At 48.2% G+C, this 22211-nt stretch overlaps 11 protein-coding genes across 11 annotated transcripts; 7 read left to right on the forward strand and 4 right to left on the reverse strand.

Annotated features, from left to right (window-relative positions):
* Window positions 1–153: 153 nt before the first annotated feature.
* On the reverse strand, window positions 154–2797 carry BU24DRAFT_5468 (uncharacterized protein). Its single transcript, XM_033534376.1, has 5 exons — window positions 2680–2797; window positions 1457–2630; window positions 1067–1407; window positions 646–1013; window positions 154–596 (listed from the first exon to the last, which is right to left on the reverse strand). Exons 1-5 carry the CDS (start codon window positions 2713–2715, stop codon window positions 302–304), a joined length of 2214 nt encoding a protein of 737 aa, XP_033388985.1. The 5' UTR covers window positions 2716–2797; the 3' UTR covers window positions 154–301.
* Window positions 2798–3797: 1000 nt separating this feature from the next.
* Window positions 3798–5427, forward strand: BU24DRAFT_416324 (sucrase/ferredoxin domain-containing protein). The gene has a single exon (XM_033526423.1). The coding sequence runs from the start codon at window positions 3876–3878 to the stop codon at window positions 5184–5186; it is 1311 nt and encodes a 436-aa protein (XP_033388986.1). The 5' UTR covers window positions 3798–3875; the 3' UTR covers window positions 5187–5427.
* On the reverse strand, window positions 5351–7923 carry BU24DRAFT_416325 (dimethylaniline monooxygenase). Its single transcript, XM_033526424.1, has 5 exons — window positions 7627–7923; window positions 7446–7526; window positions 6919–7391; window positions 5793–6865; window positions 5351–5721 (listed from the first exon to the last, which is right to left on the reverse strand). The coding sequence occupies exons 1-5, from the start codon at window positions 7683–7685 to the stop codon at window positions 5629–5631; spliced, it is 1779 nt and encodes a 592-aa protein (XP_033388987.1). The 5' UTR covers window positions 7686–7923; the 3' UTR covers window positions 5351–5628.
* A 106-nt stretch (window positions 7924–8029) lies between these two features.
* BU24DRAFT_416326 (FAD/NAD(P)-binding domain-containing protein) lies at window positions 8030–9854 on the forward strand. The gene is made up of 2 exons (XM_033526425.1): window positions 8030–8418; window positions 8471–9854. Exons 1-2 carry the CDS (start codon window positions 8290–8292, stop codon window positions 9749–9751), a joined length of 1410 nt encoding a protein of 469 aa, XP_033388988.1. The 5' UTR covers window positions 8030–8289; the 3' UTR covers window positions 9752–9854.
* Window positions 9855–10229: 375 nt separating this feature from the next.
* BU24DRAFT_416328 (uncharacterized protein) lies at window positions 10230–11710 on the forward strand. The gene is made up of 2 exons (XM_033526426.1): window positions 10230–10569; window positions 10619–11710. The coding sequence occupies exons 1-2, from the start codon at window positions 10339–10341 to the stop codon at window positions 11498–11500; spliced, it is 1113 nt and encodes a 370-aa protein (XP_033388989.1). The 5' UTR covers window positions 10230–10338; the 3' UTR covers window positions 11501–11710.
* Window positions 11711–12001: 291 nt separating this feature from the next.
* On the forward strand, window positions 12002–12924 carry BU24DRAFT_445838 (uncharacterized protein). Its single transcript, XM_033530730.1, has 2 exons — window positions 12002–12419; window positions 12469–12924. The coding sequence occupies exons 1-2, from the start codon at window positions 12293–12295 to the stop codon at window positions 12798–12800; spliced, it is 459 nt and encodes a 152-aa protein (XP_033388990.1). The 5' UTR covers window positions 12002–12292; the 3' UTR covers window positions 12801–12924.
* A 698-nt stretch (window positions 12925–13622) lies between these two features.
* On the forward strand, window positions 13623–14287 carry BU24DRAFT_416330 (60s acidic ribosomal protein). The gene is made up of 2 exons (XM_033526427.1): window positions 13623–13832; window positions 13884–14287. The coding sequence occupies exons 1-2, from the start codon at window positions 13800–13802 to the stop codon at window positions 14187–14189; spliced, it is 339 nt and encodes a 112-aa protein (XP_033388991.1). The 5' UTR covers window positions 13623–13799; the 3' UTR covers window positions 14190–14287.
* Window positions 14288–14703: 416 nt separating this feature from the next.
* On the forward strand, window positions 14704–15404 carry BU24DRAFT_416331 (uncharacterized protein). Its single transcript, XM_033526428.1, has one exon. It carries the CDS (start codon window positions 14788–14790, stop codon window positions 15310–15312), a length of 525 nt encoding a protein of 174 aa, XP_033388992.1. The 5' UTR covers window positions 14704–14787; the 3' UTR covers window positions 15313–15404.
* Window positions 15405–15737: 333 nt separating this feature from the next.
* On the forward strand, window positions 15738–17247 carry BU24DRAFT_416332 (MFS general substrate transporter). Its single transcript, XM_033526429.1, has one exon. The coding sequence runs from the start codon at window positions 15768–15770 to the stop codon at window positions 17124–17126; it is 1359 nt and encodes a 452-aa protein (XP_033388993.1). The 5' UTR covers window positions 15738–15767; the 3' UTR covers window positions 17127–17247.
* On the reverse strand, window positions 17195–19283 carry BU24DRAFT_5604 (amino acid transporter). Its single transcript, XM_033534393.1, has 2 exons — window positions 19079–19283; window positions 17195–18996 (listed from the first exon to the last, which is right to left on the reverse strand). The coding sequence occupies exon 2, from the start codon at window positions 18872–18874 to the stop codon at window positions 17264–17266; it is 1611 nt and encodes a 536-aa protein (XP_033388994.1). The 5' UTR covers window positions 18875–18996; window positions 19079–19283; the 3' UTR covers window positions 17195–17263.
* A 609-nt stretch (window positions 19284–19892) lies between these two features.
* On the reverse strand, window positions 19893–21943 carry BU24DRAFT_416334 (uncharacterized protein). The gene is made up of 3 exons (XM_033526430.1): window positions 21442–21943; window positions 21331–21389; window positions 19893–21281 (listed from the first exon to the last, which is right to left on the reverse strand). The coding sequence occupies exons 1-3, from the start codon at window positions 21655–21657 to the stop codon at window positions 20381–20383; spliced, it is 1176 nt and encodes a 391-aa protein (XP_033388995.1). The 5' UTR covers window positions 21658–21943; the 3' UTR covers window positions 19893–20380.
* Window positions 21944–22211: the final 268 nt, after the last annotated feature.

Genomic DNA, 22211 nt, shown 5'->3' on the forward strand with positions numbered 1-22211 from the left:
CGTCATCACGACAATAGGTACCAAGTAGCAAGCGTTCTTGGTTTAACATGGCCAGACTCATATCTTGCCACTCAATGGTTGATTCATTGAAAGAAACAGTCAATTTGTTGATGACGACTAAATCCCTGTACTCATTGGCCACGTACGGAGAGTCGGAGACAGCTCTATACGTCGTTCCTTTTCCATATACCACTAATTCTCGCCAGTACATGCCCATGCCCTACTGTATTTATCCAGCTCCCAGATAGTCCTACAAACTTCCATACGGCTCTTCCATCAGGCGGCTCATTAGAGATATGAACTAGGCCCGCTGGGGCGTTCCCCTCCCACTGCTTCCACGAGAGCCGCTCCGTCGTCTGTCCATCGATCTCGTCGAAGAATGTAATTCCAGCAATGTAGCCTGAGCCTGGGACGTATGCCACATCAATCTTGGTGATGTCGACGTTGCCGAGCTCGAGTGCTTTGAAGCTTGCAGCGTCGTCTGAGTCACTGTGATGCAGGTGACCAAGGTGGTGGACACAGCCGTCTGCCTTCGCAGTTGAGGGGTCGTCTTGCACGCGGGCAAGTCCAATCGTCCCGATGGCATTCTCTGCCTGCTTCAAGGCGGACTTAGACAGCCAGCCGGTCAAGGAGTGAGGGCGGTACCTGTGGAGAGATATGCGCCGCAACGGGTTGAGGCCTTTTGTTCCCTTTGGCTCCGTGAGCTCCAGGGTGCTGAAGTCTTCGTATTTGCTGGCACCAAATTTTCGACTCAAGTCATCTTCGTTTGCTTTTGGATCACCAATCATGTCCGGTTCAAACCAAATGTTGTCCTCACCACCTGCAAATGCTATCGTCTTCAGGTATGCACCATCAGTAGAGAGGTCGGATAGTATATCATTGTGAATGGGAACGGGAAGGCGTTCCTTCAGAACCTGTGGGTAAGCATAGTTTGGGCGCTTCATTCGAGTTGATTTGGTTCTGTCGTCATACTCTGCGTACGCAAGATGTGGATGATCCACCAGTCTTGATGCCTATCGATGTTGTTAGCAAATATTATCAGCTATTCTGATTTTTCAGAACATGCCTCTTCAATTATCAAAGTCATAGCCTCCCTACATAGAAGGCGGGCCTCATTTAACGCGACGGGCTCAGGTGGTATTGGATCGCGCCGCGTGTTGTTCTCGAGGAGATTCCATCCTAACGTGCCCTCTTCAACATCAAATGTGTAAGCACGCTCTATTCCATTGGTTTCTACTGCCTTGGTGTCGCAGGGTGATCCGTTGGCAATTGAAGAGCGCGAAGTGATACCAGTCGGGGTTGCCATCCTGGTCAAAAGAGGAGAAGGCTTGGTCGTAGTATCTTTATCCTTGGCCAGTGTCTTCGACGCAGATGATCTGAGCTTGTATTGTGAAGTATTTTGGAGCACTGTAGATATATTAGTTTCATTTCGAATGTCAGACCCCTTCACACTCACTCTCTCCAATTCGTTTCCACAACTTTTTGTAGTTCATCAGTGCGTCGAATAGATCAGCAGTGTAAAGTGAGCATGGTACATAGTTGAGAATGATGACTGGCTCCTCATATCTTTGCTTGCCATCTTTGTTGTTTTCGCCCCCTTTTTGGTTGGCCGGACTAGACTCCCAAATTCGTCGTTCTTCCACGAGCCGATTCCACTTCCACACTTGAAAGGATCTGAGGGAAGTGTATCTAGTGAGAATAGCCTGGGTTCTCGCGGATGATCGAGCTACCATAGATGGGAATGCATTGGCAACGGCTACCACGGTCTTGTTGGTCCATGGCACTCCGGGTTTCTTGATTTCGCCGCCACCGACCCAATTGACGGAGATCGAAATCTCTGTATTCTTCAGGGTTTCGGCGTGGTCTTTACCAAATGACTCGCTCGCTCCAACCTCAAGCGTAGGAGGACCGACGGCTAGTTGCACATCCACTGCTTGTTTGACTGCCTTGAACCTGCTCTTATCGTTTATTTTAACAGAAATGACGGCGTTGAACTCGCCCCCTTCCATGAAGCCAGAGATGAAGGAATCTCCATACACTTCTGTGAATCTGTCAAGCGGGAGACCCGGTATATCCTGGAAATCCATGTCTTTGACTGAGGAACGAGGATCATTGTTAACGGTCACGGAAACAACGTAGTTGAGGTCGCTATCCAGAACCTTTGTCTCATTAACGAACGAGGCATTGCCGTTACCATGAATTGTCCCATATTTGATCGACATCGAAGTTGAAATGTTCAACGCATCCATTATGTCGCTAACGTTCTCAATCGCCCTGGTGGAGTAGGTGACGCTTTGACTTGTCAAAGGAGACGGTGCTCTCGGAATATCGAATGGTACTATGTTCGCTCCAGACGACACTACATCTGTTACACTACCTAGAGCTTGCCTATGGGTGGGCAGGGGGGATAAGAGGCCATCTTTTGCTTCGGATATGCTATTCGCAGGAACTGAGGGCACGTTTTCAGAGCCGTTGGCGCTCCCATCGAGCCTTTCTGCCGAGGGCAAATTGACGAGACTCCTGTTGTGTTGACCTGGATCGGTTGGGGATTCGCTCTCTTTTCCTGAGAGCACCCGTACTGCATCCTCCAGGCGTATTTCTTGTGTGTACGTATTGAAGCCTTGTCCGATCTGAGAAGAAATTAGCTGGACTCTTCGAAATAGACAGTTAGTGTCATACGCGCATTGCATTCGTATAAGGTGCCGTCAACGACATTCTTGCGATGTTTGATCAGCTTTGTACTCAATGTAACAGTGTAATTCGGCACCGATGACTACTAAAATGACTATAAAGAGTTGGATAGTGGGCGTTGATGATCATGGATTGATCTAAAGGCAGGAGGGACCAAGTCTGTGAGTGTTAGCCACCGAGAGTCATTCATTATATAAGTTCACTGCCTTGAAAAGTAAAACACCACCAACCAATAAATTGTACAAGGGCGTCTATAGCTAGCAACAGGCGTATAGCTGCGCCTGAAATCTTGACGATCTTCACACGTGAGGTCAGACAGATCCTACGTGCCACAGCTGCACTGCCAGTCTCCCTTGGTCCACGCCCTTCATCCATTGCCGCCTGCTGCATCCAGGGGGTGGTGCAACTAACAAACAGAAATATAGAGGATCCATACAATACTCATTATACCTGTTGGGCGCACTGTTCGCAGGAGTTGTAGTGTAATCTCAGTGCATCATGCACTAGCTTGAGCCTGTTTGTGTATGCTCTGGTGTCTCGCACGGTATTGTGGAAGTCGAGCTGAAGTGTTAAATTGCGTCCTTCTCATAATTCATTTAACTTGTGAGTTTTGGCGTTGCCTCGTGCGAGAAAGCAGATACCGGTACTGCAAGACAGACCAACTGTTCTGTGCCTCATTATGCGAAGGACTTCTTTGAAAGTGACTGACTATGGAACTGAGGATGACTTGAATACACCAAAAAGGCAATAATCTGACAGGGAGACCTGGGAGGCGTATATATTGGTTGAAAACATGATGGTCAGATTGGGGCACCTAGGAGCACGGGACTGTCATTAGGTGACGGGCGCCTGATTGATGTAATTCTGATTCCAATTGAATCTCACTTGATTGGATCTAGTTGTACGGCGAGTTCCTGTCTATTGGTAATGATGGCATTGCAGATATACTTGATGGTCGAAGAGCTATTGGAAGATGGTGATTTGCTGTCAAGTCCAGAGCATAACTAGGTCAGGAGTTGAACGGCGAACCGCGGCACAACTACGAATAGGTGTTGCTGGCTTGTGCGGGTGCTTGGCATACAACATCGATTCCTCAACCGTTACCCCTTCTGCATGACGCAAATGTTCCGAAACGAAACGCATTCTTCCTCACCATGTAAATAATATTAATTGGAGAACGCACAATGCGCATCCCTCTCTTTCGCATATGGTATAGCACCACCTATACCGTTATCTTCTTTATCCTAATAATCCTCCTCGCCGTCACACCCGGAGACACCATATACCAATCGATCCGCGTCAAAGAGCTCCAGAAACTATTCGTAATCGGCGGTGCATACGTCTTGACCTTTCTCATTGTGCTCCTAGTGTACTCGACGCGCATATATACAAACAGAACAGTCCTCGCCGCGATACCGAAGCCCTATGTACCGATCGAAGATGGAGAAGTCGGAACGATGGTTAGGAAGATGATCGTGAAGGCACTCAAGAGAAGTGCAATTATAGCCTGGGACTCACGACCTCGAGACCTTAGTAGGACTGTGAAAGACGTAGCTGTCGAGGAGGAACGACCGATGACCGCAGAGCGCGACCGCAAGCGTTGGAGCCATGTTAAGGCGGCCACGGTGATACCTGTATCCGCAAAGTCACCACCATGGGGTCACATATCTCACTCAGGCTGGGCTTCCCCTTCATCACCCGATCTTCCGAGTCTGCAGTACTGGAAAGTTGTCACCGAGCTGCCCAACCTTATCGAAGCAAAGGCCGTCGCATTGGCCCCGCCAGACCCGGCCGTTGACAGTCCATTCCATCCTCGCGACAATGGACCGATGTTGCCAGATGCTAGTGTCGTCGCACTTCTTCAAAGACCACGTACAATGGGGTTGCGCCAGTATCTCGGTCGTCTCTCGTCGTTCGGACTCATCAATCCCCCAAATCTCGGCCCAGACTTCCTCTCACAATACGAGTATGCGCGTTTCTCTACACAGGCCCTCACCGAGACGGAATTTCGAGACATCATGGCAGTATTCGCGGACATACTCAATGGCATGACACATCTGGATCCCTCGGTCATTGAAGAAGCCAGAGCAGCAAGTTTTGGTTCAGACACACAGAGTCTTTCATCCTCAATATCGTCGGATTCTTCCGGGTTGCCCGTGGACTGGCGCACACCACGGGTTCATCCACGTTCCGACTCCAATCGCAGTAGTCAGGCATCACCTTATGGCCATGGGAGCGAAAGCCCACAGACATTGCGAACCGCACCATCGATGCACCGGAACGTCAGTTCTAGTTATTATACATTGCCGAGGTCACCCTCAGAGAGGTCCTTCGCTTCTGGATCCGTCAGAAGGCTATCAATCCAACGGAGTCCCTCAACCATCTTACCGAACTCATCATCTTCCTCCCTAAGGTCTGCAAGGTCCGTCGTACGATTGCGCTCGGAGTCTGCAGAGGGCGAGCTGCCGTATCAGTACGATATTACCAATAGGTGAAGGATTCCGAAGTCCTCACTCTTGATCAGACCGGAACGCATCAAGACAGAAGCTAAATCCAAACAACCACGGTTGGCCCCAGCAGGAGTTGAATCAATCACAACGCACTCTACATGAGAAGGAGCATAGTGTTTGGTCGCCATTGAAAAATTCCATGATACCCCATAATTTATTGATAGTATACTTTAATCTAAATGTTGCCCTTGACATGGGCACAAGTTAATAGAGTAATGCATGTTTCCCACGCTTGCAGTCCATCCATGTGTAGTAGTCGTGCCAGTGAGTAAAGACCGAATAGTGATGCTTGTGCCAGATTTGTACCCATACCCAAGGCAGTTGTCTACGCAGATATCTTTTGTCTACTTCTCCATAAGCTCACCCGTCGCGGACATGCTTAAATAAGTATCTCCGCTAACTTGAATGTAGAAACCACACCTAAAACCTACATAGCAGTCTGCTCCTTTGGTATCAGACCCAACATCTCTAGCATGAAGGCCGCACTATTGATCATTCCATAGAACAGCATTGGTATCACCTATTACGAGTTAGTCAACAGATCCACTGATGCAGCAGAAGAAGAAAAGGAAGAAGAGCTTGGACACTTACACCAAAGAACAAATTACCCAGAATACCGCGTCGAGTAATCGTTTCTGCCAATTCCGTCCTCGATATTTCTGGTGCCAGCTCCGATTTGAACGGCCCAAGCAGTCGATAGAACGTGACGAAACTTGCACCGAAGCAGTACGTCAGCAAGACCTTGAGCCCATGAGCTTTATACAATTCGAGGAGGCCCGGCGCGCCGCCAAAGTCTTTGGCAAGTGTGCTCATGTATGCGCTGTGATCGACGCCATACTGTATGCGAGACGTCTTTCGAGCGAGGAGATGGTAGTGCGGTGGGTCGGTGGGAATCTGCATGCGGCCGGTGATCAAGGCTATCCACCACATGGCTTGCTGTTCGGCGATCGGGGGGATGGCTCCTACTCCGGGGCGAACGAAGCCTATGAATGCAATGTCTGGATGCGATGGGGCGATGATGTTGCGTATCGCTGCGTCGGATGCGGTAGGGTAGCTGGCATCGAGCCAGGAAAACACTTGCTTGTATCCGGTACAGTAGATGACGCAGTTAGGTCTAACCTCAACGTTCTTCATGCGCCTCCAATCTTTCCTATCAGGTCTGCTCTCAAAGATAACCCGTCCAGACGAATCGATACGTTCGGGAAAACTGCAGGTGTCAACCCATCTCTTGGAATTGGCATCTTCCGGTGGATCCACATAGCCGTTGCCTAGGAAAGCCAAAGGGTGCTTCTCCTGATACGGTCTATTCAGATACGGCATTGCTTTGCTACTTTTATTCAAGAACACGTAGGCACGCCCAAGTCGGTCGTGAGGCAGAGCTCCTACATGTTGATTCATCCCAGCTTGGGTACCAGTCAAAAACCACAGCACCCGCTTGATGACGAAGTCGGAGACGAACCAACGAAGTCTAGACTGTGCAATTGCGCGGTGGACATATGCGGTTTCGAATAGATTCGTGATCAGGCCATCGATTGGGAGACCACCCTTGAATTGCTTCGAGAAAACCTTGAATCGGCTCAAGGCTTTTGGGAACGAGAGAAATCCCGTTCGGAAGCACATGGTGACCTGCAAAGCATCGGCTTTCATCGACTCATAGGCTAGATCTAGCTTGATTGTCAGTCAAATGATTTTAGTAGATATGTGGTTTATGTCATACCCATGGCTGTCTCTCCGCATCCGAGTATCAAGACGTTTCGACCTGTAAGCTGTGATCGAAGCTTGTATTGTGAGGAATGGAAGACATCCCCCTTTACGTTCTCTACACCCGGAATATTGGGAATGTTGGGTTGTACATGTAGCCCGGTGCATATCGCGATATGCGAGCAGTCGTATGTCCGTTCTTTGCCATCATGTTTGCCATCTATGTAGGTAACACGGTGCTTCCATTGCTGCTCTGATGTTGTGGCTAATGGGGAGATATTGGTTACTCGGCATCCCAGATTAATAAATGGACTAAGAGCGAAGCGGTCTATATAAGTCTTTAGATAATCGACGTATTGTGGAAGCGATATGTGATCAGGTGTTGAAAGTGGGAAACGATGATCAGAAAAGGTGGTCAATTGCTTAGAGGACACCAATTCTGCATTTTCGTAAGAACGAAACTGGAATGTACCCCCAATGTCATGTTCTCTTATGCGCTCGTTAATATTAAGATAGTGCCGGTTATCATGAAGATATACCTACGCTTCGAAGAGTTGAACTTCGATAGGCGAATCCGGAGTGGATGCTTCAAGGAGCGTTTTCAGTGTTACCAATCCGCCCGGGCTACAAAAAGGAATAAGTATTGTTTCTTTCAGTAGGGTGTTCAATGAACAGATATATACGTGAATTGGTGGTGTTATGTAAAATACAGCAACTCACTCACCCAGCTCCGATTATTGCTACGCGCCGAGCTGCCACGCCCGGGTGGATCTGCCCAGACATGCTTGATGAACTGTATTATGATAGAGAATACGAGTTGTTTTTGAGGGCCGAATCCCGAGGCATAGACCGATCGAGTTGTTAAATGGTATGAATTATTACTAGCATGTAAACCGTTTCAGTTATCTTGAGGGGTCTTGACAAGGAACGAAACCCTTTCGTACCTACGAGTAGTCGGAATGGTGATGTTGTGTAACTATTAGCTCCTCACCTTGACATCATTACTCCCTCGGCCGATAGAGAGACTAAGCGGCTCTACGATTACGTCTCATTGAGAAACAACCAATCGCAAGCATTACTTTATTATCCCATATCATCAATTATCCCGTTCGCTTCAACACGTGCGACTAAATATGCTAATGACGATGTCACCCAGCCAAGTGCTGGTAAAACTCTCCGCTTGAGACCTGCCTCTTTTCGTACCATTTCCCGCCACTACTCCCCCTGCAAAATCGTGCGTCGCAGTTTTGTCACAATTGCACGATGCCAAGCTGTCTTCTCCCCATCTCATCGTATACCAGCCAGAACCCAGGATACCTCTGACCCCTCTTATTGTTCGACATGTCACTTACGGTGCTGAAATGATATGTCCCATTCTACCATGACAATGGCTTCCAACAATGGGACAAAGAAACTGCAAGTAGCCATTGTTGGCTCTGGTATGGCCGGGCTGGTTACCGCTTACCTCCTTTCGAACGATCCTCACCAACGGTATGCGGTCAAAATTTTCGAGTCGGTACGTGACAGATGGCTGCGATCTCTGCGAGCGAAACTGACGATTCGTGAAGGGCAAAACACTTTCCCTAGACTCCGCCTCCGTCTCGATACCAAATGCCACGAAAACGGCCTTCAATCGCGTCGATCTTCCCATGCGCGCATTCGCGGGCGGCTTTTACAGTAACTTGAAGGCAATGTACGATCACCTAGGCGTAAAATACCATTCACAACCCTTCCTCTTCGAGTTTGCAAAATCGCCGACAAAGCTGGGTTCGCGGCTACGGTCGGATTCGCAGTCGCAGTTGCCGGCGTCCTCATACTTCGTTCATGCTTCGAACCTGCATGAGACACCGCCTCCGCGCCCCCGCGCCCTGCCATTTATATCGTATATACTCGAAGTCGTATATTTATTGGTTTGCTATGCATGGTTCTCGTTGTGCTGTTTCTTGGTGGCACCCTTGGACGGGCTGCAAGGTGCTGAATCGTTGGAAGAGTATTTGCGGAGAACTTGGGTCCCGGAATATTTTATATCCTACTATGTCTTGCCGCTCATCTCGAGTGTCACGACATGTCCGCATCAATCATTGCTCGGGTTTCCAGCCAGTGATGTGATCGGTTACAAGCGGAGGACGCATAATGCACCGCATTACACGGTATCGAACGGCGTGAACACTGTTCAGGAGCGGCTTATAAAGGGCGTCAATTACGAGCTTTCTGCACCAATCTCGAAGGTGACACCTACTGGAAACAGGGTGAAACTAACGTGGAAGAAGGTCGACAGTAATGATGCCGAGGATCAGGAAGAAACCTTTGATAAAGTGATCATGGCTGTGGCTCCGGACATTGTTGGCCAAATATTCGGGCCTTTGCAGCATTTCATGCGAAGGATACCCACTGTGATGGTGGAAAGTGTTGTCCACTCGGACAAGACAATGTTGAAGCAAGGCTCGAGCCTGGAACAAAGAAAGAGCAGGCTTGGCGCACAACTGATATATCTACGGACGACGACCGATAATATCCATCAGACGGAGTCTCATCATGTTCAAAATTGTGGTTCTATTGTTACGACCTGCCCGATCGATAAAATCGATGACGAGCATACGATCCATTCAGCGACATTTACTCGAGTACTTCGAACCCCGGAGAGCAAGCGCATTGTAAATAGCATTTTTAGAGATACCCCTAATTTTGCGGGAGCAGAGAAGTCTAATTCCCTTTGGAAGAACGGCGATGATAACGTCTTCCTGGTAGGAGGTTGGTGCTGGGATGGAATGGTGCTTCTGGAAGGCTGCATCGTATCTGCGATGCGTGTTGCCAATGCTCTTAATGTTGAGATACCCTGGAAGTCTTGATCTAGGATAGCGAACATATCTAATAGTTGAACGTAAATGCGCTGTAACCTAAATCTATGTCGATGGCGTGAATCGTAGTTCAATGTAAAATACGTTGTACCGGAAAATTAACTCGTTTTTCGATTTGTAAAATGTGTTGTAACCAAAATCTATTCATATATCAAGTACATATCATATCGTAAGGTAAATGCGTTGTAGCCCAAAACGAACTTCTATCAATGGCAGCGATTGTTAGACCTGCCGATTTGCCTGTAGGTAGCCGTCACAAATTACAACAATGCTATTAACTTTCATGTGGTCACTCAAAGTGAACGAAACCCTCCAGATAGCCTTTATAACTCTTTTGCTGTAGGCTTAATCTTTAACGTGAACTGCCTATTCCGTATGAGGGTACATGCATTCGAGCTCGTCTAGGTTGAGCTAGTGGTAGTAATATCATGTTGACGCACTACATCAGTGACTTGTCATCATTCTTCTACCACCAGCAACCTCGAGGACCCGATGAGACGACACCAGAACATTATAGGCAGCGTATTGTGTTTAATTTCTTGTATATAATTTCGCCGATTTCATTTAATGTTCTAACCATGTTGTTACGCTTTTTGAATTTTGATTTTCAACGTTCTCATCTATTCGTATTTCTAAGTGGATTGTTCTTCGTGCCGTTTTTGAAGTGGTTTTTGTCGGGTGTGTTGAAGCTTTGGAACCGTAAGAAATTCAAGGAGGATGATACCAGAACTTTATACAGTCTGGCGCATGGAAAACTCAATCTAACTTTGAGCCCACCTTCGATGTGGATGAACATGGGCTACTGGAAGGCAAGCCGGACGAAAGAATACACTGCGCATAGCACTGACCTAGTTTCAGGAGGACTCCGACGGCTCGAAGAAAGGCAAAGCTTGCTCCATGACGTTGGCACAAGCAAGTAGAAATCTATTATCAGAGGTCTTGAAAACGGCTGGATTCGACAGGGCACGGAGTTCCCAACCGCCTCAGAAGAAGACCCTCATTGATCTGGGTGTCGGATGTGGGGAGCAGACTGTATATTTGAACAGTCAATCCCCGATCCGAGAATCAGATATTACCTGGTGGGATGATCAGAAGTATGTGGAGAGATTCGATACCTATATCGGCATAACAGTCGACAAGACCCAGTTTCGATATGCCGAACAGCGTCTCCAAGAATGCATTCAACAAACCAAAGGCGATCCTTTATCGGAGAAACGACAATTACGTCTTTTCTGCGCGGATGCAGCACAGCCAGATCGATGGAACCTCGACCTCCAACAGCAAGTCCTTAATGCCACGAAGGATGGAGACGAGAATTGGGTCATGGCCTTGGATACCCTGTATCACTTCGCACCGTCACGTTGGCCAGTCATTGAGTACGCATCCCGCGTACTAGGCGCGTCGTTTATGGCTTTCGACCTTTGCCTTGCGGACGAGGCCTCTGGGATTGATCGTGCGCTTCTCCGCGCATTAACGAGTCTAATGAGAGCACCTTGGGCGAACTTCAGCACGATGGATGAATATCGTAGTAAACTCCACAAAGCCGGCTACTCGGATGTTAAATTGCGCGATGTTACAGAGCGTGTTTTTGGGCCACTGGTAACATTCCTGGGAGACCACGACCAAAAGCTACAGTCATTCGGCAGTGGGTTGGGACAGTTTCACGTAGCAAAGTGGATGTTTGGGTGGTGGGCGCGGTCAGGCATCATGAGAGGTGTCATTGTTGTGGCAAGAAGGTGATAAGTGCTCTTTTGATACAAAAGTCGAGTTTGTGCAAATCTCTCCCCCTTCGTAGGAAGTATTTGAACGTCCTCACAGTGTGACCCCTCTTGAACTTGCGTTTCGTTTACCATCGTTTGATCTGGATCCAAGTCTTATAGACATTCCTCGTCATCCAGTCGATACCGTATGCTGATTGTCATATGCACTACGCAAAGTTGAAAGCCGACGAGCAAATCAAGAGCAATCTAAAAATTGACATGAAGCGGAACTCAAGAGTAGAACAAGAAGACTTAATACCTATTCGAAGGATTCGTTAAGCATTTTCGCAAGCGTAACGTATCATCCTTATTTAATTCCTCACAAGTGACGATTACGCCGATTCATACCCCTGCTCGACATGCCGTTCGTAGCGAGCAAAATAACAACAAACACAGCATTGTAACCTAAACAATACTACGTGGCAGATGATGAATGAATAGTATGAGATTAGAATACGAGATGTTTACGTTTCTTACTGTAATAGCACATCACTTATTTCATTCAGAGGAATCTTGGATTTCGTCATGCTCAAAAACTTGGTTCTGCCAGGTACGACAATCACGGCCTGAAACGCGACCCGCCTCGCGTCCTTGGAAAGCCAACCAAAGCAATGGCATCATATTGCGGGGTCGGTTGTATCATGTGAATGACCCATATAAAGTCAATTGATTAACCTTCCTGCATCCAGTATTCAACTGATCACAGTTTCAACCCTCGATAAAACAACCAAATCAACCTTTCTTGCCTCCCAAAATACACGACACACTCATCATGGCGACCGAAGACACCGTTCAGCTCAATGAAGCTCATGCGCCCCAGCAAGCATCGCTTGATGCATTCGACTCAATTCTGGAGTCCGTTAAGCAAGAGCTGATCAAGCTAAGGCACAGCCACGATAGTATGCTTCAAGTCGCATGTCCTTCACGATTGATTCTAACAGCGAGTAGAGCATGAACCTGAGTATTTCCGCGCGGTGAAAGACGTTTCCGACAGCGACCTGGCAAGTTTCTCCGCTTCTGACCTCGAGTCGGTTCGCGTCGCAAACTCGGCATACGGGCTGCACCTCTTTGGCAAGGTGAAGATTCCGGCTGTCGACAACGCCTATATCCACATCCGTATCTTCGGTTCAGCGAAGGAGAACACGGATGGAAGCAGCCCTGACGAGAGGGAGTACAAGTTGCACAGTATCCATACCGAGGAGGTGGTTAAGGACGATGGAGACCATGTGTTCCGTGCGATCTTTGGAAAGAACGATGCGCTTGAATGGTTTGATACGTAATTTTTGGATACCCCTCTGTTGTAACTACTTGATGCCGACGGGCATATCTAAGAAATATTCATTGTTTCCCAGATCTCATGGAACATTACATACCATACCGTGCTCATCATCTATTGTGATCAAGACGTCTCTACCTGCCGGCTCACATGCTGGTATTTTCAGCCTCAAAGTCAGTCAATCGCTGAAAATAGTTGCTGGTTCATAACCAAGCCGAATCCGATTGCAATCAGACCATACACACCAATAAGAAAACGCATATATATCCTGTACATATCATGTGATTATTTCAAGTCGATATATTATATGAAACGTTAATATGCATGTCATTTACATAAATGAGATGTTTGTTCGAACTCGTAGTTCGACATCATTGAGGAACAAAAGTTGTTGACATGATATTTCACGAAAGGACCAGGCGACCTCCGTGGCCACCTTACAAACATTCCATATTATATCTGACTAAGAATCCTTTTCTCATTTTGTATCGAATCATCTGCTAAGGAGTTTAGGGTGGTAATCTTAGGGTGACTATGTAGTAACTATGAAGAGCGCTATAGTCATACTACGCAGTACATCTTATGCTGACTCATTGATATGAAGCACTGAGTCCACTATAACATCATATAAATGTGACAGATGACCCGAAATTACAATAATTTGCTCTGTCTAACTTGCCCTGCTATGTTTCTGCTGGAGCCTTGCTGATGAACAGTCATGCTGTCAGGCGCGCAGTGACTCACGACACCGCCCCAGAAGGCAGCAAGTACCAACCTTCGCACGTAGTAAATCATCTATGGGGAGTCATATGTTTTTTGTATCAGCCACAGCGTAGATGTCCGAATTCAATGGCTTCGGAGAATATCATGGCGGTTGACAAAATTGTATATCAAGTCGTCTGTCCAATGCGTCTGCTCGAGTTCATCGCAGCAAGAGCAAAGTGCGACGACTACAACACCATCAACAGACCATATTTTACCCGAGAACACTAAGAAGGTTGCAATGTCTTCATCGCGCGCTGAAACCGCTGTCTCGGTATGAGTGAATCAGGCTTGAACCTTCCGCGATGGTACTGAACGAATCTAGTACGCATCACTCATTCTTGCCGACGCGGACATCGCCATTACAGCCGAAAAGTTGCAGATAATCCTCGAAGCAGCCGGTATCGACGACATCGAACCCATCTGGACTGCTCTATTTGCGAAAGCACTCGAGGCGAAGGACGTCAAGGCCATCTTGACGACTATCGCTTCGTCGGAGAACGTCAGAGGGCCCAATGTCGAGAAGTCTCAGGACGATAGGGAGGGTGAAGAGGGAAGCAAGGACGATGAAGAACAAGGGATTGAAGATGAACCTAGTGACGATGATATCGGGTTGTCTCTGTTCGACTGAGCGGATGGTATGTAGAGCGAGATTTGTCGATGCGATTAGATTGAGCCAAACAATTATGAAACCCAATTCATTGACCAAAACATTTACGAGGTATAGACATACTTCACAAGATTGCTCAGAACTTTTGACATGTTGGTGATTTGAAATAAAAGTACAGTCTGCATTTGTGCCGAAGCTATCTTGCTGCATAGCCTTTGTTCTGCGCAGAGAACTCCAATTTATCTCTGAACTTCCCAAGACGAGTTTTACGACTGAGCAAAGTCGTCATCTATGTTTTTCGTTCGCAAAGTCAATCTACCAAATGATTGATTAAGCAGATCGACGCCTGGTTGGAACCGGACAAGTGCGAACCAAGCGCCGAACTATACTGGAAGTAGCTATTATAAGAGTTTTACCCTTCATCGCTTGGACCAACTCCGCGATCGTCGGGACAATGCATATGGTTAAGTGGTTACCCGGTACTATTTAATATCAGTCAAGAGTGCTCAGTTTCTGAACTTAAATCATCAATCAACTCAATTCTCCAAAAGTTCTCAAAGAAACCATCAATCCACATCCATTTCACCAACCCAATCAATCTCCATCATCGATACATACAATGGCTCACCCAGACTACGTCGCCTTGGCAGAGGCACCCCGCGATATTGAAGCCATCCAGGCACAAGAAGAAGCAGCACGACTCCCACATTGGAATGCATCCGTCGCCTTTGAACTAGGCAGTGCTCTTCGCACTCGCCTTCTCACATTTGATAAACCTGCCGTTATCCACATTTCCACCGTTTCAACACCACCACATGTCCTTTTCCACGCGGCTACTCACTCCGGTACCGCACTAGACAACGACTACTGGGTCCGACGCAAGCGCAATGCTGTCATCAGGTGGAGCGCGAGCACATGGCGCTTGCACAACACCTTCGAGGGAGACGAGGAGAAGTTTGCGAAGAAGTTGGGTCTAGGAGAGGATGCTAAAGAGTATGCGATTCACGGTGGTGGTGTGCCCATCTTCGTGAACAATGTTGAAGGACCTGTGGCTGTCGTGGTTGTGAGTGGGCTCAAGCAATGGGATGACCACATGGTAGTCATTGAGGAATTGATGAAACTCAGCGAAAAGTTGAACAACTAAATAGCGAAATGACCGTGGATATATTTATGAGAGTTGCTTGATCAGCCGAATGGAATTAAAAAACAATATAACTTATGTTCAAATGTTAAAAGAGTCCTGATCATAATCCCTGCTTGCCAAAAGTAGTCGTCGCGTGTTCTAAATTCGCATCAGACTACTGCTTTTTGCGACTGCTGTCTTTTATACCTTGAACTTGTAATGTACTCCGTTCCTGACGAGGCACAACATCATTTACAAGTACTTGTATCACCCTCTCTACCTCGTCCTTCCTTATCCGGCAAGGATGAACAGCGCCTTTCTATTTCACTCCATTCGGCCTATGGTTCCGGAAGGGCGCACTCTAGCTAGGTTCGGCTAGCAATCCATTCAAACTACTATAAAATATCTGACAGACTCGACCCATGTTTCGAACAACAAATTATACTGTTCGCCTCCATCAAATCATCAGGATTGTCATGGCGACGATAACGGAAGAACACATTGAATTAAGGAGGTTTGACCCCAAGGTCCCTGAACGTGCACCGGAACCTTTGCTGGAACAGCTACCCGATGACTCCCCTCCCGATGCCGCGTACTCAACCACTGCAATTCCAGACGGAGGCTATGGTTGGACTATTGTATTCTGTTGCTCTTTGATCACTTTCTGTCACAATGGGATCATCAACTGTTGGGGTGTCTTGCAGGCCGCTCTCTTGAATTCTGAACTTCAGCACGTTCCGCCGTCGACGCTGTCCTTCGTCGGCTCCCTGGGGCTTGCTGGCGCTGCAGCTTATGGACTCATTGCAACTCGAGCATTGGCATATTGTGGCTCCAGAATCGCGGCTCTAATTGGAATCTTGATTATCGGCCTGAGTTTGATCGGAAGCGGGTTCTGCACTACAAATGTCCCAGGCTTGTTCGGCACAGCAGGAGTCCTTGCCGGCGTGGGAATGGCACTCGTATACACCGTCTCCAATGCGCTACCGGTCCAGTACTTTAGCGGACATTTGGGCCTTGCCAATGGGCTCGTCAAACTTGGTGGCGGAATAGGCGGCTGTGTCATGGCGATGGCTCTCGAATCTTTGAATCGCCATGTTGGCATCCAATGGACCTTCATCATCCAAGGCCTTATCACGCTTGGAATCGGCCTCCCTGCCGCCTCACTGCTAAAGGATCGAGTCCCATACCGCCGCAACGTACCATTCATGGAGCTGGAGATGCTACGCTCGATCCCCTTCCTCGCCATTTTCTTAGTTGGTGTCACCGGCACATTCGCCCTCTATGTCCCGCCATATTTCCTCCCGCTGTTCGCCCAATCCGTCGGTCTGAGTTCGAGTACCGGCGCAGGCCTCGTTGCGGGGTTCAACGCCTGCAACGCGATTGGGAGATTCATAGCCGGCCCTCTGTGCGACAAGATCGGTCCCATCAACATGCTTCTCATCACCATGGCCGTAAACGCAGCAACGATGCTGGCCATCTGGCCAGTCTCAGACACCCTCGGCCCTCTCGTTCTATTCGCCACTCTTAACGGCGTCGCTAATGGATCCTACTTCACGACGTTCCCGACCGTCATCGCGGGTATGGTCGGACCGGGTCGAGCAGCGGTCGCGATGAGCATGGCGATTACGGGGTGGACGGGCGGGTATCTCATGGGCGCGCCGATTGCTGGATATTTGCTGCAGGCGGCGGGTGGGTCGAGGGACGCGGGAAGAGAACAAGGTATCAGTGTCTATCGGCCTGCTATCTTCTACGCGGGAGGGATCTCGACTCTCGCTAGTCTCTTTGTCTTGTTGGCCCGCTTCAAGTTGACGAAACAGTTCAGGAAGCGTGTTTAGATTGACGCGGATGTACGATGTACATAAGAAGTAAGGAATGTACAAATGAACAGTAGCGATATGAATCACATTAAATAAGTATAATATGTACATTTCCGATAGTAAACAAATTTTTTTCTCCCATACGACGTGGTATACTAAGAGGAGTGTATAGTTACATGTCGAATATTGTCTGCCTCCGTCTGTCCTCCAATGGTGGTTGGCCCGACGTAGTCTTTAACGCCAAAGAACCACCAGCCCGACAACAGAATCGTGAACCCGCCCCATAGCAAGCTGGTGTAGTTCATCGTCGCGGCATCTACCGGCAGAGCGAATGGGAAGCAGTAGATGACGAACCAGACTATCATGTACGCGCAAGCGATGAAGTTGCAGATGTATCCAATTGGGCCCTTGTTGAGATTGAAGGGGCCGAAAATGATCTTCTTGCGCTTGGTGAGGAGGTGGGGTAGGATGGCAGCAATGTAGGATGAGGAGCTCATGAGAATGAATGAGCCTACAAAGGCGTTGAAGGCTGTGGTGCTGCCAACGTAGATGCAACCAAGGATCGTGACTAGCACTCCGCTGAGCAGCGTCGTAAGGACGGGTACTTCCAGCTTTGGATGGACTTTCGAGAGTTGGCTCGGGAATGGCGTCGCCTTGTCTCGTGCAAGTGTCCAGAGAGTACGTCCTGCAGTGATGTACAAACCGACCAGGCAGATGGCGATGCATATCATGACAAGTGATAATAGACCCGTTGCACCAGCGACAGAACCAGTTCCTTGTCGGTAGATCTCGGCAATGGGATAAGCACTTTCGAAGAGTGCATCGTAGTCATTGATAGCGTACATGATCGAAATAAGATAGGTGAATCCGGTAATGAAGCCGATGGCATATTGGAGTCCGATGGCGATTGGGATGTTCCTGCCCGGGTTAGGGATCTCCTCTGAAAGATGAGATACTACATCAGGCACTCCAATTGAAAAGGCTCCATTCAGCATGCCGGTCACGAAAACGAATCCGTCAGGGTATCCAATGTCTGCTGACCATTGAGTCCAGACGAATGAACTTGGAGCATGTGGTGGTCGACCCCCCTTTCCAGGCAAAGCGGCGAGGACAACAATGGTAATGAAGAATCCCGCGAGAATGAAGAAAATGCCACACTGGTTGAGGAGTGGCATGGCCCGATTGAAGAAGCAGACCGAAAGACAGGCTATCCAGGTGAGGATGATGTAGACAATGAAGACGTGCCAATTCTGTACGACAAGGTCCGGGTGATTCAGTGCATACATCTGGACGATGGTGCTGGCCAGGATTGAAGACATCGAGGCAGCGCCAAAAACCCAAGCAAAATAGTTCCACCATCCTGCGAAAAAGCCAATTGGTCGACCATATTTTCCTCCCGTTATCGTAGCCCAGTGATATACGCCTGCCGACGAGGGAATAGCACTTGCTAGCTCTGCAATAGAAAGCGCAACGTTCCAGTAGAAGACGGAAACCACGATAAACTCGAATAGCACTCCTGGAGGGCCGCCATTGTAGAGTGCGACCAGGATGCTTCCGCCTACTGCAGGCCAAACATTGCCAACAGTCAGTCCAATGCCGGCAAGCGACCAGAGACTGAAGTTTCGTTGAAGTTCCTGAACATGTCCGGAAGCGTTAATTAAGTCCTGAGAATTGGCGATAATATGTTTCGAATCGATGTTGGCTTCAGCATCCTTTGACGTGCTGTGCTTGAGGTCATTAGACAGTCCATCGTTACTTGTCGTCATGTTGTGAGAAGTCGATGTCCAAAAGAAGCGTGAGTTACAAGAACGAGAAGATGTGGGCTATAAGATATGCGTGTTGCAAGCCAAAATGGTTGTCGCAGCGAGGAAATAATGCCAATGTTACCCTGCAGTTCAACGTTAACTTGAGATCTGGATCCATCTATCTGGAAGCAATCCGGAGCATGTTCCGAGCTTGGATACACTTACCTTCTGTGTACACTGTGCGTATCTTGGTATCGGCGTTTACTGCAGATGGGGTAAAGCCTGATGTGGATGGCTTCCAGGGGTCTTGATCAGACACCTCTTGAATGCAGAACAGCAGATGATAGATTCAGTTGCCGTGGTACAGAGGCCGTGGTCGGCTTGAGACGCCCCTGAAACGGCTGGTACGATGGTGTGAAGTTTGATAAATTGACGAGGGAGATGCTCCAATTTCAAAACACGAAGAGCGAGGGAGGGGATATGCGACCTCTTAAAAGGACATCGACAGGTGCCAGGACGGACGCGACTCTGTAGATAACGGCTTCCGCTCTACCGGCGTTTCTACATCTCGAATTCCTGCCTGTTCTGTTTTAGGACCTTTCTTATCGACTTTCTGGGGAAATTTGATGCTAGTCGATGGGTTTAGGCTGTGGGGGATGCGGCGAATCTGTTCTAGGTCGATTTGCTGTTGGCGCGTGTGAAACAATTCGCCACTAAAGTGTCGGCTCTGTCTCAGCCCTTCGACTCTCCGAGTGCCCCTAAGTCCCAAAACAGAAAGTAGTAGAGATGCTGATTTCAAAGTCCATCATAGCCAGATAACTTGACGACGATTGCTTGTTGCTTGCACTAACACGCACCCTCCAGACATAATACGAAATGACAGATAAGTTATCTTATCACGCTCAGGGGCCATGACTGCCGTTATTGTGTCATTCAATTGTAGTGGCATGACCAGTGGGTACAAGTATCATGCCTCGGCCCAATATATACAAATATATCATCGCATTCACAACTGCACTTGCTGAACCCAATTGTCATCATCGAAATTCCAATGGTTACCATTATTTCACTATCGTACATCAAACCCATGACGGTGCTTTGGCTAAGCTCAAGCATGTGCAATAGCAGACATACGAGTCATCCTTACTCAGTGGGTATCAAGAAAATCTATCCAACGCCGTATTTCCATCGTACATATTATAGTCCCGCCATAGCGAGACTGCAAAGAAAGCGATAGCTACAAGTTGTAGAGTATCGGTTTCACCCTGTGCGTCGTGTCCGCAAAAATCGACGTTCGACCTAATTGACAACCAAGACGACACGATAATTCCGAAAAGAAATTTTTCGAAAATTTCCCCTATGTAAAACACAACCTCAACAGCAAGAGGCCTCGGGGTGGGCATATACCCTTCAGAATTCCTCCAAAGGAGGAAAGGAACGATCACCATGATAAATGGCCTGTGTGTGTAAATCGAGGAACATGGCACGTGGCCGAGTTCGTTTCGAGGTCGCTGAACAGGTGTCTGTTCATCTTTCTGGGTATTGGGGACGAGCAATTGATAATGAGCTTGTGCTACTGTTGTCCTGCTTGCTCGCATAAACGGCCGGAGCAGGCACGGGTAGAATCTGATTGTCGCTAGCGTAACTATCCGAGCTTGGTTTTCGTTCACTGATCACCCTTGTCTCTTGCTGAACGTGTATTGAAGGCACAGGGAAAGCGTGATCCCGAGATCGGGAGACGAAAGGGTTCAAGTGCCTTGACCAGGCTGTATTGGCCTGTTCGGGCGAGGAGATATGCGTCGTGATGGGTCCGCACTCGATGAACTCGTTAGGATCTCGGGCAGTGACGGACGATTTACGGCGACTCTGGGGCCCGCGATGGATAGTGCCACCGGTGCTACTAAACTTGCGAGCAACGATTTCGTCAAGCACGGATTTGAAATCGTCCAGGAAGATTGTGTCTGACGCGCACTTGAACACGAGCGCAAACCTCCAGTACGGATTGATTCCAGATGACGAGGTTAAGCGAATGGCATTGACGACCACGTCTGTTAGGAGAAAGGCAATTGAGATGAACATGCAGGCGATCATGACTCCGAAGCGGGGGTTTATCTTCACGAGCGCAAGGAGTTTGAAGCCGTATGTCTTTTTGATGGCGTCAAGGAGCTTCCACGTTGTGAAAATCCACCAGGGGTCCCGAAGCAGAGCTTCCCATGGCCTCATCCTCTCATTTACATTGGACCCTAATCCATTGAAGTACGAGAAGTTTGACCACGCTTCCGCAACCCAGAAAGGCTGAACAGCTAGTAGGGATAAGATGAACAGACGACTGCCCCATTTAGGAAGAAAAGGTCGGATCTTAAGCCAGGAGACGACGTTATGAAGTTGATATGATATGAAGAGCAGTGTCGCTGTTGCACTCAGATACCTGATCATGTAAGGAAAGGACAAATGTAAATTCGGGTTCTTCAGCATACCATCCATAAACGGGGTCTTCAACAAAGATGAACGTGCCATGCCATAGGGCAAGTATCAGCTAAGTATGTACGGTCAGTGCTTGCAAAAGCCATTGCAGACGCCATTGTTACCTCTAGTAGAATTAACTTGTGGAGCCAGATGCCGGAACGATAGTTGCAAAAGACGATCAGTATAAGTATAACGAGCGATCCGACATTGTATCCTTGAGCCCAAGCTTCTAGAAAGCCTCCCTCAGTAGTTAGACTTGATCGAGTAGGAGGCGATGTGCGTGTAGAGGGCACAGGAAAGCGTTTCGAAAGCACGCGCAAGTCGTCAACGGGAGCCATCTTGATAAAGTGGGTCATTCTCCAGATTGCTCGCATGGGGCTCGCGTGCTTAATACACGGGCGATGCTTAGTCTAACATAGAGGTTACACAAAGCTCTCCATGAAAGAGTGGGGTCAGGCGCAATTGCGTCCTCCTTGATGTAGTGAGCGATCAACGTCGGTGGCAGCGAGAATTTGGATATTGGATGAATGAAAAGGCTATGAGGCGGCTGACCGCCTATGTAGGTGGCATGACGGCCTATTTGTGAAAGGACGCCTGAACCCGACAGGCCGTCAAGGCGGTGCTTGATCATGACTTGTGAGTTTGGGGTGCCGTGATACCACTGGACAATGAGGCGCGCTATGACACGCAACTAGGGGAGACTCGGTGTTGATCACTCGTATTTGTGTCAAGTAGCCCGAGTCGGCCCTATGGATGTCAATGTCGGCTTTGAAGCGGTCGTATTTTTACGAATCATACAAATACATTAAACGTCTCCCTAGTTCTTTCATGGTTCTCAAACAAGGGTGATTCACGAATTTGGTCTCATCAGATCACCGCCAAATATTGATTG

The sequence above is a fragment of the Aaosphaeria arxii genome, assembly GCF_010015735.1.
Source record: "Aaosphaeria arxii CBS 175.79 unplaced genomic scaffold BU24scaffold_1, whole genome shotgun sequence".
Taxonomy (NCBI): domain Eukaryota; kingdom Fungi; phylum Ascomycota; class Dothideomycetes; order Pleosporales; genus Aaosphaeria; species Aaosphaeria arxii.

Bases quoted from the DNA above. Each gene is read 5' to 3' on its own strand.
- BU24DRAFT_416325 (XM_033526424.1), bottom strand. From the start codon at position 7,685: ATGTCTGGGCAGATCCACCCGGGCGTGGCAGCTCGGCGCGTAGCAATA. The intron at 7,527-7,626 runs GTGAGTGAGTTG...TCCTTTTTGTAG, and splicing joins GTAGCAATAATCGGAGCTGG to CCCGGGCGGATTGGTAACAC. The intron at 6,866-6,918 runs GTATGACATAAA...CAATCAAGCTAG, and splicing joins ATGCGGAGAGACAGCCATGG to ATCTAGCCTATGAGTCGATG.
- BU24DRAFT_416331 (XM_033526428.1), top strand. From the start codon at position 14,788: ATGGCTCACCCAGACTACGTCGCCTTGGCAGAGGCACCCCGCGATATT.
- BU24DRAFT_416334 (XM_033526430.1), bottom strand. From the start codon at position 21,657: ATGGCTCCCGTTGACGACTTGCGCGTGCTTTCGAAACGCTTTCCTGTG. The intron at 21,390-21,441 runs GTAACAATGGCG...GTACATACTTAG, and splicing joins ACAAGTTAATTCTACTAGAG to CTGATACTTGCCCTATGGCA. The intron at 21,282-21,330 runs GTATGCTGAAGA...TTACATGATCAG, and splicing joins GAAGACCCCGTTTATGGATG to GTATCTGAGTGCAACAGCGA.
- BU24DRAFT_416324 (XM_033526423.1), top strand. From the start codon at position 3,876: ATGCGCATCCCTCTCTTTCGCATATGGTATAGCACCACCTATACCGTT.
- BU24DRAFT_416326 (XM_033526425.1), top strand. From the start codon at position 8,290: ATGGCTTCCAACAATGGGACAAAGAAACTGCAAGTAGCCATTGTTGGC. The intron at 8,419-8,470 runs GTACGTGACAGA...CGATTCGTGAAG, and splicing joins CGGTCAAAATTTTCGAGTCG to GGCAAAACACTTTCCCTAGA.
- BU24DRAFT_416330 (XM_033526427.1), top strand. From the start codon at position 13,800: ATGTCTTCATCGCGCGCTGAAACCGCTGTCTCG. The intron at 13,833-13,883 runs GTATGAGTGAAT...GAACGAATCTAG, and splicing joins GCGCTGAAACCGCTGTCTCG to TACGCATCACTCATTCTTGC.
- BU24DRAFT_416328 (XM_033526426.1), top strand. From the start codon at position 10,339: ATGTTGTTACGCTTTTTGAATTTTGATTTTCAACGTTCTCATCTATTC. The intron at 10,570-10,618 runs GCAAGCCGGACG...ACCTAGTTTCAG, and splicing joins TGAACATGGGCTACTGGAAG to GAGGACTCCGACGGCTCGAA.
- BU24DRAFT_416332 (XM_033526429.1), top strand. From the start codon at position 15,768: ATGGCGACGATAACGGAAGAACACATTGAATTAAGGAGGTTTGACCCC.
- BU24DRAFT_5604 (XM_033534393.1), bottom strand. From the start codon at position 18,874: ATGACGACAAGTAACGATGGACTGTCTAATGACCTCAAGCACAGCACG.
- BU24DRAFT_445838 (XM_033530730.1), top strand. From the start codon at position 12,293: ATGGCGACCGAAGACACCGTTCAGCTCAATGAAGCTCATGCGCCCCAG. The intron at 12,420-12,468 runs GTATGCTTCAAG...AACAGCGAGTAG, and splicing joins GCTAAGGCACAGCCACGATA to AGCATGAACCTGAGTATTTC.
- BU24DRAFT_5468 (XM_033534376.1), bottom strand. From the start codon at position 2,715: ATGTCGTTGACGGCACCTTATACGAATGCAATGCGC. The intron at 1,014-1,066 runs GCATGTTCTGAA...CAACATCGATAG, and splicing joins TGACTTTGATAATTGAAGAG to GCATCAAGACTGGTGGATCA. The intron at 597-645 runs GTACCGCCCTCA...TCCGCCTTGAAG, and splicing joins CGGCGCATATCTCTCCACAG to CAGGCAGAGAATGCCATCGG.